Source organism: Myiozetetes cayanensis, unplaced genomic scaffold, assembly GCF_022539395.1.
Source record: "Myiozetetes cayanensis isolate MyiCay16 unplaced genomic scaffold, myiCay2020 scf3, whole genome shotgun sequence".
NCBI classification, from domain to species: domain Eukaryota; kingdom Metazoa; phylum Chordata; class Aves; order Passeriformes; family Tyrannidae; genus Myiozetetes; species Myiozetetes cayanensis.
Genome location: NW_026087521.1, coordinates 57,959,712 through 57,971,033, shown reverse-complemented (window position 1 = coordinate 57,971,033; position 11,322 = coordinate 57,959,712). Strand labels below are relative to the sequence as shown.

At 42.9% G+C, this 11,322-nt stretch overlaps 1 protein-coding gene across 3 annotated transcripts in view; it reads right to left on the bottom strand.

Moving 5' to 3' along the window:
• Positions 1–4,004: 4,004 nt before the first annotated feature.
• Positions 4,005–11,322, bottom strand: part of CREB3L2 (cAMP responsive element binding protein 3 like 2) — an 83,234-nt gene continuing 75,916 nt past the window's right edge. For all 3 annotated transcript variants that reach the window (XM_050324513.1, XM_050324512.1, XM_050324514.1), the window contains exon 12: positions 4,005–10,767. In XM_050324513.1, the coding sequence (XP_050180470.1) occupies positions 10,692–10,767 (76 nt within the window). In that variant the 3' untranslated portion in view covers positions 4,005–10,691. The remainder of the gene's footprint in view (positions 10,768–11,322) is intronic.

Genomic DNA, 11,322 nt, shown 5'->3' with positions numbered 1-11,322 from the left:
GGTCCACATAAGAACAACTCTGTGGCCTGTGCCCCAGCTAATCGCTCCACCTCCCACAGAGCATCTGGAGCAAAGCCTAACAACTAATCAGAATTTCCTGCCCCCTCTCCAAGCCACTGAGCCACCTCCTCCTCCAGCATAAGCCTCCTGTGACTCCTGCTTGTCAATAACCGTTTTGCCTGCATGACCAAATTTACACTCTGCTCTGGGATTACCTGTTTTTCCTCCGACTGCTGCAACTTGCATGACTCATTTGCAACGTGAAGTGCTAAACTGACTTCCTATGCCTTTTTCTGAATATGAGCAATTATGAGACAATCTGAGGCTCGTGAAGGAAAGCCCTGCTTACACAATTACACCTGGGGCGTAGCTGTCAATCCCTGTGGTCAGAGCAAGGCAGCAACAGCAGAAGCTTTGGAAGAGCATCACGTTTGCTCCAAGACATGGCTGCAGACATACTGCTGGATCAGGAGGGAAAGGATGAACACAAAAATAGATTTTTAGCAGGTTTTGCTGGTATCTGGGATCATCACGCTAGCAAAAACCTGAATTCCCATGTCTGAGTTCCCATCTGTTTAAGCACTGTCAGGTTAAGAGGAGCACCTCGCATCGCTCTGCGGTGACTCCCCAGCTTAAGTGGGAGGGCTGACGAGGCTCAGCAGGTGGGGAGCTCTTTTTCCTGGGTGGAAACTTCTCACCACACTGCATGCTTTGAATAGCCTGGATTAGAATTCCATCTAGAATAGGGCAGACGGTGGGAATGAAAGAGGAAATGCAGCGAAAGGAGGATTTCAGCCTTTTGGAGTAAAGCCAGGGGAAGGAGGTTTATTCCATTACTCACATGCCTGTTAAATCCCATTTTGAACACTCCAGTGTGCACAGACTGTGTGCACTGCGCTAAGTTTTATTCAGAGTGGGAGGGACTGAAAATCTTTTTCCTAATAGAAAAGAGGTGGATATATGAAAAAGGGCATTGGGGAAGAAAAGGGTGGGGCAACCTTACTTGTTCACTGTGCCAGGCTACCCAGTGAGAAGTCAGTAAACATTCCATATTCCATAAGATAATGCAAAATTCATCCTCAGGAAAACCTTCAGCATTCAACCTTCAGGAAAACATACAAAATATATTTATACATATGTGTACATAAATGTTTGCATCCCCTCAAAGTTTTATTCTGTTTTTAAACGTGACTGAACAAGCAGCCAGCTTCCCTTTCCACATCCAGTGCTGATAGATACCCCACAAAAACATTCACAGCACCTGAAGTTCCAGTAGAGCACTGCTTATCCATTGGGTAACTGAGGGATGCTGAGGCTCAATGTGCAGGGACCCAGCTCAGCTCAGCAGATCGCCCTGTTGGGCAGAGCTGCTTCACCCTGCAACAACAATTAGCTCTTTGTCAAGTTACTGCTCTCTGGTACATTCTGTTTATTTTTACCATTTTCCAGTTATTTTTCAGCACTGCTCCCCTTTCTCCCTGAAGGCTGCCATAGCCAGAAGCATTCCCTGGTACCCAGTGCCAAGGTGTTCGTGGAGATGACACAAAGTGTCACTTGCGTGGAAGTGCCTGGGTGCTGCCCCTTCACGGATAGCATGGATCAAACCCAGGTTTTCATTACAGAAGTTTAAAAAAGAGGGACAACCAGAACCTAAGCATTTCTTTAGACAGTGGAAGTGAGACAACCCAACAGTCATGGACTTGCTCTACAGTGATTATCTTCCCTCAGTGGTACCACAGCAAAGATAGGGGCCAGAACTTGTAAATTCCTCCTTACTGGAGATACACAAAGTAGTAATTCTATAGCAATGTATAGATCTCATGTAGATACAATTCTATGTGAGTAGAATAATAAAAAGTCAAAGAAGTCATTCCTGCAGACCGTTCGAAGCCCACAGAGGGACACCACCAAGAAAATGAGAAATCAAATAAATAACTTCAACTTTTTGAAGCACAAACTGGAGGGAGACAAGACACACTAGCATTATTTATTAACTAGAAAAGAAAAATGCTTTTGTTTCCAACCATTAGCTCCTTTGGATCATCTTGCTTTGCTTAATCTCAATGTACTTTATAGAGAGGAGGAAGCTACCACTGGCTTTGCAGATCAGGAGTCTGAAACATGGAGAAGGGTAAGCCAAATTCACCAGCATGCCACAAGCATGAGGTTTGTGTTTCTAAAAAATCCCACAGCAAACAAACCAGGAAAGAAAGCACCAGCAATGACTCTTTCATGAAATACCTTCAAGAAGAGTGAAGACTGTGCTTGTTGTAAAACAGGTACAAGCAATAGCTAATAGCAAAGGGAGAAGACTTACCACTCAACCATGCCATGAGAGGCATCACAAGCGGTATTACCTGCCCTGCAAGGGGAATCAGCCTGAGAAAGGAGTATCAAAATTCAGCCTTGACTTCAAGCAGTAACATGCTTTTCAGAGAACAGCATGTACCGGAGGCTGATAGGTAGCGAGGCTGACAGCTCATCACCCAGCATTTCTTCATTGTATGTGGGTTTCTTTTTTAATCACAGACTCCCTGCAGCATCACCTGCTGTGTGATGATTTAAGGGTAATACTGAGATCCAAGGAGATTCTTAACCAATCGTTAATCACTGGTCCATGTTTTGTATGCTTGCAGGAACTGAGCTCAGCTAAGACTAAGCTGAGGGTAACTTTCCTAATCAGTCACAGTCTAAAGATTTTCCTCTAAAAATGCTATATATGGCTTGATGCTGCTAACAAGTACCCTGGATCAATAGTTCTGGTAAGTGAAATTGCCTGTTCAGAAAGCAAGAGGCACCCACGGTAGAGCTTTGGAGGAGCTTTTTTTTTTTCCTCCACTGCCAATTTCTTTTGCTACTTCGACTTTTTTAGCCCCAAACCAAGCCATTTCCGAAAATCTGCATTAGCCACAAATGTAGTGCAGGCCACAATGTTCCAATTTTCATGGTACGCTGCCTTCTCCAACCTCTAAAGCAGTCTTCTTTAAGAGGCCTTGAAATGGAGGCATCAAAGCCATCTGTCACGCTCCCATTTTCACTTTCAGTAAAGCTGGAACTATTATTTCCATCACTAATATTTCCTGCAGAGGATAAATTCTTGGTTGCTGCTGCACGGATGCATGGTGTTCATATACGAGGTCTCTTTCCTAGTAGAAAACTGGCGTAGAACAAATTACCACACCATTTCTGATGCCAGCTCTGCACAGGGGAGAGTTGTCACATCTGTACTAGGCCGTCTATCGTCAAGTTCCCCGGGTGGCCAGCAAAGCCACAGAGTCCCCAGACTGGAAGAAATTAGGTATTTTCTTTTCCATGTCTGCCCAAAGTAGTAGAGGTCCACCTCTGTCCCCTGGCTGGATACTGTTCCTGGGCTGCTGGGCATAAGGTTGAGTGCTCACACAGGCAGAACACCTTCTGCATTGCTAGAGAAAGCTCCTGAGCTACCTCAGGGATGAGTCAGGGTAAGGGAAGGACCCGAGGCCAAGAGAGGACCCAATCCCTAAAAGCCAAAGCAGAAAGAGCTCTCTTAAGAGTTCACTTCAGTTTGAGCAAATCCAGTGTAAAGACAGTGCAAGGAAAGGCCTTACCTTCCAGAGGGCCATTTGGCCCATACGACTCGAGCTCCAGCATGCCCTAGCAGACTGGTATCACTGGCTGAAGCAAGTGCCCCCTTGAACATCAGCCTTCCTAGATCCCACCTTTAAGGATATTTAATATTAATGGGGTTGTATTGCATAGTTGCACTGAAGTGCCATTATCATTATTAAATGCCATCAGCCTGCACCTAATTTCCACATAATTGACAGACATAATTCTCTGCTAATCTCAAAAAGGGAAGGGGCAGCCAGCTTCAGTAAAAAACCACATCTAACTTTCTAGCACCCTGCTAAATTACTGGGGTTCTGCCGTGTTGAAGATGGACACATTGCATGCAGCGCCACACCTGGGAAAGCCAAGGGCCCAGACCTTTTCCAACAATCAGGAGGAAATCAAACAAGTTGTACTTGCTTTTTCTACAGAAAATATTTATTTGCAAGAAATGAAAAGCATAACATACTTTGCTACATACATATTTAGGCTACAAAAGCAGGTAGTCTGTTCTCTCGTAGAATCAGGCAGATGATTTAAAAAGGAAAACCAGCAATTTCTTTCCACCCAATGACATGTTTGCAGTGTTAACAATCAGGTGGGATCGCATCCAGATGACAGCACTTGTACAAAAATAGGGGCCACTGAACACACAGACACAGAGTTAAATAGATATGGCAAGAGAATAGAGACATCTGCAGTCAGAAGAGGCCCCAATGAAGTTTACCAAGGAGTTTTGGAGGGCATGCTTTTGCACTAGTATCACTGTCCATGTCATCTCAGATAGTTTTAAATGTTTGCACAAACCCATACTGCATTCTCATGAACAGAGGGAAAGGGAAAGATCAGCTTAAGTGCCTTAGGTGTGTCACAGCAGAGTGACTCAGTCACAAGGTGCTGCTTTGCATGACCCAAGGCAATTGATTTGGCCCTGGATATGTATTTCTCTTCCTGAGAGTAACACCAGGTAATTTACCCTTGGAAGGCCTAGCAAATCTCAGAAAAACTGTGATGTATCTGTGTCACAACACGGTCCTCTGAGAGCAAACTGCTTCCCCACACTGTGCCCACGGGGCGGTCAGGGCAGTAGCGCTCCCAGGGAAGGGGGGATCTTTAGGTCCTCTCCCACAAGGCCAGCTCAAGCAACTGTGTTCCTTGAGCAATCAGCTCCCAGAGGCCACCTTTTAAGGCTAACTTACATCATTTAAAAACAAAAAGATTCAAAGCCATAGCTATGCAGAACAAAAATTATACCAGAATATACAATAAAGCATAAAGCAATTATATTTTGAACCAAGCCAGAGCTGTCCTACAGAAAGGCCAGGCAGTCTATGCATACACACAAAATGACACAGTACAACAACATTCAGTCGACAATTAATCACAGCACAGTCTTCAGACAGCAATTCACACAATAGTTTTACGAGTGCTCAGTGATGTGGAATGTGAACAGGTTTCAGAGAGGAAGGCCTGGACTTCCTGCTGCACCAAGCCGAGTGCGCCCTGTGTGTTCAGGTAGATGCCTTTATTTAGTGACACTTATTACACTAAGGAAACAACTCTGTGTTGTTGATTTAATTATTCACCGTGCACATCTGCACAGACACACACACGCTCACACTCATTCGTGCTAACTGTACAAAAGAAGAAAGCAAGACGCCGTTACATCAGCACCGTTGAATTAAAATCTGGTATGGCAAAGTCAGATATGAGCTGAGTTCTGTTAAAAGAAAATGATTACCTGTTTCTGCTTCCCCCCCTCTCTCTTCCACTCCCTTCATTATGGACTGCTAAAGTTCAGAAAGATTTTTACCTGCTGTTTGGAGGGGAAAGTGACATATAACATAAAGGTCAGATATGCATAAACAGGACTGCATAATATTAAAGAGCAAGGGGAATAGGAGTAAATCTAAACCTAGCAGGGAACTACTGACAGAGGCTATCATTGCTGGTTTTTGGAATCAAGAACTAGGTTTCCCCGTGATGTCAGGTCCCTTCACTTGCCCTTTCTTTCACCCTTTCTGTAAGACAGGTCTACAAATCCAGCTTTCCCATGTTCAGTTCTCAGCTATGCGGTTGAAGCTCTTGGAGAAAGAGTATGGAGATCAGTTTTAGGGTAGACAAGAGACTACTGCTAATAAAGAATATCCAAACTCCATTTCAGCATCACAGAGGTTCCTGCAAGATGCATGCTTTTCTACACAGCAATTAAATTCGTATATATATATATATATACATACACACCTTGGTAAAGCAGAAAAAGGCCTGACATAAAAATGACAAAAAAAATTGCAATTTCCCTCTCAATACAGGAGTCTCCAGTGGATGCTGATCACCCAAGCAATGTGGATCTTGGGATCACACCCTCAACATACCTCTGAATGCCCAATGTCATTTTATTGGCCATGAGAAAGCTACAGTATTGATTGAATCCTTACATCTTATTTGTAAAGACCTTACTTAACACGTAAGTCAATTCATTCATCTTTGCAAGCCCCAAAGTTGTTAATCCTTAACACTATATAGTGCAAACACATCACAGCACTACACTACTTATACAGGCTAGTATAACTTTTGTAGCTACCAAGTTCTGACCTATCATTTCACCTTCAGAATACAAAATGTTCCCTTTTTAATTAGTGACTCGAGAAAGAAATATTTTAGTCACCAAGAGTATAAAAATACTCCATATTCCTCTGTTCTCAACTGCGTGGGTTTAGTACAATGGCCTCTTGGCACTAGCTAGAATCTAGAGCCCAAATACTCAGTGGAAATCCCTCCCAACGTAGCAATTAGTATCATTCTTTTACTTGACCTACATTTTAAATGTGTCTAGACAGAATTTACCACTGATAGTTTGGGGGGATGGGAGCAGAGAGGTGGGTTGGTTTCTTTAGCATGAAAAAAAAGAGGTTTTAGATTAATTTTTAGTCTATGTTAGAAAAATCAAGAATACATCGAGATCTCTCTGTTATACAGAGAGCTATGGAAGAGGTCCCCTGTCAGTATAAATCAGACCTTCAGCCCCCAAGAGCAGTATGTGAGAGGTGCGCTGCGTTGTATCAGGTGGGATCTGGCCTAAGAACCTCAGTCTAATCCATAAGTCTGTGCTGCTGAAAAATATTGAATGGTACCAATGACAGAAATGCAGCAAAGAACTATAAATAGCCCAGGGAAAAAAACAATATTATCTACACACTAGTAACAAGGTTAGAAACAGCACATGCCCTGTGCTTGATAGTTTTAAAATATATATATATATAAAAAAATAATGCCCTACTTTCATTCATAGCTTATCTCTCTAGAAGCAAAGACCCAACAGATCCAGACATGCTTTAAAGCTACAGGCCAAAAGGTAAGTTTACTAGTGTGTGTTAAACTGTGCTGACAAACAGCATAATGTGACACCTGAGGACTCCAAGTATCACTCAAGTCCTCTGCTGGAAATGGAAATTAAGTTGCATGTAAGGCCTTTGCTTACCACATCCATACACACACATTATCCTACAGCACCAAGTCACTGATCACTGGAAAAAGCACACTGGCAGAAGGCTAAGACCTCAAGTAATAGAGCTGAGCTAATTAAAAGCACTTACGCTGGCATCCTCCCTGAGTACACTTTAGTACTCCTTCCTTATGCCCTTAGCACAGAGCACATAAGCTTCCTCTGCACGTGGTGTGCAGTGCATCAACATTCACACTGGGGTCACCCCTGGGCTGCTGAGGCTGGCAGTGCAATGGCACTGTCCTGTCTCTCCCATCCCCCTGCTAGGTACATAATATGGGCACAAACTACCTCTGGAGACAGTGAAGTCCTTGCTGTTCAACAGCCTGTGAGGAGGTGATGACAGAGGATTCCTTGGCCCCCAGTATCTAGCAGAGAAACCTGTTCTATTAAGGCCCCTGAAGAGAAATGATCACAAACATACCCAAGTAAAGTAAAGGTTTTCCTTATTATAAAGGAGTAACATGTAATACAATAAATCCCCAAGCAATGTGTGTGCTAGGTGAAGAGATTGCCCAAAAGAATACCTAAAAATAACTTAAAGGATTACACAAATTAGGATTATAGAAATAGATTATCAAACAGTTGCAAGGAAATCAGAATGGCCATACGGGCTTGGATGAGTTAGTACTGAGGCCTGACCCAGACTGTGGCTGTTTAAAATGCTCTGGATGAAAACATGACTATCTCTCAACCAGATCTGAACTGACATTCCCAAATTATGCAAACAAATAGGGCAAAGTTTTAATGGTGGCAAGTGCAGTACATTTTGGAGAGGAGGGGCTGTTTTGGTGGTGCAAAATCATCTGTCCTGTGAGTATTGAGAAATAATTCCATTTTGGTTTTAAGACAGTGAAGTCAGCTGTATCTGCACTGGGAGGTGATCCATTTAACTGGTCACAGGCATGAGCTCAGGCAGAGAGGCCTCCTGCTTATATGCACAGTACAAACTGCAGGACTAATCAGTGGTGTTGCACTTCATAGCTTGGACCCTCTTTTGCAGAACATTTAACTACTCAGTTGCCCTCAGAAATGGCAAACCACTACCATATAAGGAATTTTCTAAACTATGATGTTGCCCACTTATGCTGACCAGCCATAAAGTAATGGAAGGGTCAGTCCCAGCTTTCTCCTGCCACTTTGCTGACCTCAAGTGGCTGAGCAATGCAGCCATCCCTTGTGACACCCAACAGTGGTCACCGTTTATGTGAGGCCTTAAACCATTCAAAAAGAAAAAAAAAAATCATACAAAAGTTGTTGACAGATAATGGAATGATTCAGAGGATCCAGGAGGATCACTGTGAAGGGAAACAGACTTTAGGGTAGAGATTGACCCATGCCAAGAAGTTACAACACAAACTACAACAGCATTTCCCCTTTCATTGCCACCTCAGGTAAAATAATAAAAAGGTACTTGCATAGAAGAATAGGGCATTACCTAAAAAGCACATCTGTACCAAAACTCATTACTAGCTCATGGAGTCAGGCATATGTTTCACTGTCACTAATCTGAAACACCTTCTTAAAATGGCACAGTGGGAACCGATCCACAGTCCCCTCTAATTTGCCAAATACTTTCCATTCATTTCTCTGAGCTTTGAGTCAGGCCTGAGGATGGCAAATAGGGAAGGAGGAGAACAAAGAACAAGAAAGGAGCTGGTGTGATAGTTGCTGTATTAAAATACAAATCCAGTATATTACAAAATAGAATACTTGCAGGAAATATCTACTGTACATAGTAAAAAATTACTTGTAAGGCTAGGTTAGTTTTTCCCTTATTTATCATTAGGAAAAAAATAAAAGAAAAAAGAGCTTCAATTTTTTTTTTTTTTAATTGACTTCTTCTGGTAAACTGTAAAGTAGCTATGCTAGCCTGCTGAATTGGGATTTTCACACTAAATCCATCTCAGTGGAGCCTGAGTGCCCTTCTGTAGGAACCAGATAAAACCCTGCTCAAATCCTAGTGTAAGTTCAACTATGCCACTGCAAGGACAAAGTGCAAGAAGCACAGCTCCAGCAAAGGCATGACCAGGGTACTGAAAGAGAGAGGACACTTAAAAGACAATGACATGGGACAAGGAGGAAACAAAGCAGGGAGAAGAGTACTGGACCAGGATCAGACCTGAAGACTGCTCTTGCCTTTTTCACTGGATTTGGGCCAGTCACTTCATCTCCCTATGTGCTCATCTCATCCCTCTTTTCACAGGTCTCCTGCCTGCATAATCAACTCCTCAGGTCAGAGGCTGCCTTGCCAAACAGCTAATACAGTAGCTACCACCTCTAGGCCTGACCTGTGCCTAGCTGGGGTTTACCTATACTCCTGTCTTTTCAACAAAGCAGTTGGTCTAAAAGATCACATCTCTGGAAAAGGAGGTAAGAGGAAAATAAGCTACATGGCTTTATTTTAGAACAATTCAAGTTTAAGGGGAGGGAATGGGTATTCAGTAATATTTCTGTGTTAGATTTTAGAGTTTGCTCAGATCACCTGCAGGGTTAAGGGAAGCTCAATTCTCTTCACTGCAACTGCCTGAGCAAGATTTTGCAAAGCTAATAAATACTATTTACAACAGTAACGGAAAGATGGCAAGGAAAGGAAAACACAAGACAATCTGAGACTGGGTCTACACAAGAAATTCCTTCAATGCATCTAGAAGCCAATAAATTAAATCCATATCATCCTCTCGGGAGGCACTTCTGGTTTAAGCCTTACATTGATTCAGTTTGTTGGGAAGGAACTGATACAAGCTAAATAGATTAGCCTTAAGCAAACTAAAGGGCATCCATCTAAAACATTGTATAAATTTAACAAAACCTGCTTTCTAAACAGATTTAGTTAAACTAGTGTAATTCTCCCACACAAAGTGTGACAAGACAGTGACTGATCTTTGCTTAATTTCTCAAGGGTGGATGGAAGCAGGGAAGCCCACCAGAACTGCTTTCAACACACAGAGAAACCTACCCCACTAAATAATAAAGGAGAAGAGAAAGACCTAGGGGAGGACAATTCAGCAGCATCATTGCCCACCCCTCTCCTGCCTGTGCTCTGAGCTCAGCAGTCTCAGGGTCCTTTCCTGTCCCTTCAGAAGCAGGCTAAACACATGCTTCCCAATCCCCACAAAAGGCTCAAGTGCTGTAGACCAGCAGGCGCAGAGCTGTGATTAGATTCTGAGCACCATCATCTCCTCCCTCTCCCTCAGTTACCTTCTCCCAAGAAAACTATCACCCACATGCTCCTGTTGGTTTTGCACATTTCACTCTTCCACAGAATGCCTTTGTGCTCAGACCAGGCTGTGTGCATGTGGCACACACACCCACCAGTCACTGGCACGCTGCTGGCATCATCTGCCATCATAATTCAATCCTGCCCTTGCAGTATTAGACAGGAAAGGAATAAAAGTAAAGACAGGGACTGTGTGCGAAGTGAGGAAGGGAGTTACAAAGACAAGAGATCCCATCTGTAGTCACAGCCTCACCAGTCAATGCAGAAGTTGAACTCCCTCTCTTTTGTACTTTGGTTCACTGAGGATGACAAGTCAGGGGAACTTTGGTTGAAAATATGTGGGAAAGAGGGAAGTCAAGAAAAAAGGCGTTTTTATTTTTAAGAGGTGGCATTGACTCTTCTATCTATTTCAATTATCTTCAGTGTTTCATTTCTTTCTAGTTCAGAGTTGACTCTGTAGGGAACAAAAATACCAAAATAACAAAGGTTAACATTAACAGTCATTTTTAGAAGTGCATATCTTGCTCAAATGAGCTAATGCTAAAAAGACAATCAGTATTCACCAGGTGACTTGTCAGCTGGAGTCTGGTAACACACTGAATTAGTCATCTCTTGGGCTCTAGGCATAACTTTGACACAAGTGCTCAGAAGACATGTTTGGGGTGATATGGCCCACCCTAGCCCTCAGAACAGCATGCTGCCAAACAAAATCCCTCTCTCCACTGTTTGGTGGGCTTGCAACTGCTCGTTAGCAGAGGCCAAGACCCAGGCCAACAGGACAGTGGTAGGACAAGAAAAAGTGCAGTGGAAAGAAAACTGCATATACATCTTTAAATCAGTAAATCTCTCTCTTTGCAGAGGCCCAAAAACTTAGATTTAAGTTTAAAAAAAAAAAAAAAGGAACTAAGTGTAGGAACTTAAGCAGTCCGATAAATTTACATGTCAGTCTCTTAAGACTGAGTCCTGGAAACTTCCCACAGTAATGCTTCAGTAAGATTACTGTTGTGAG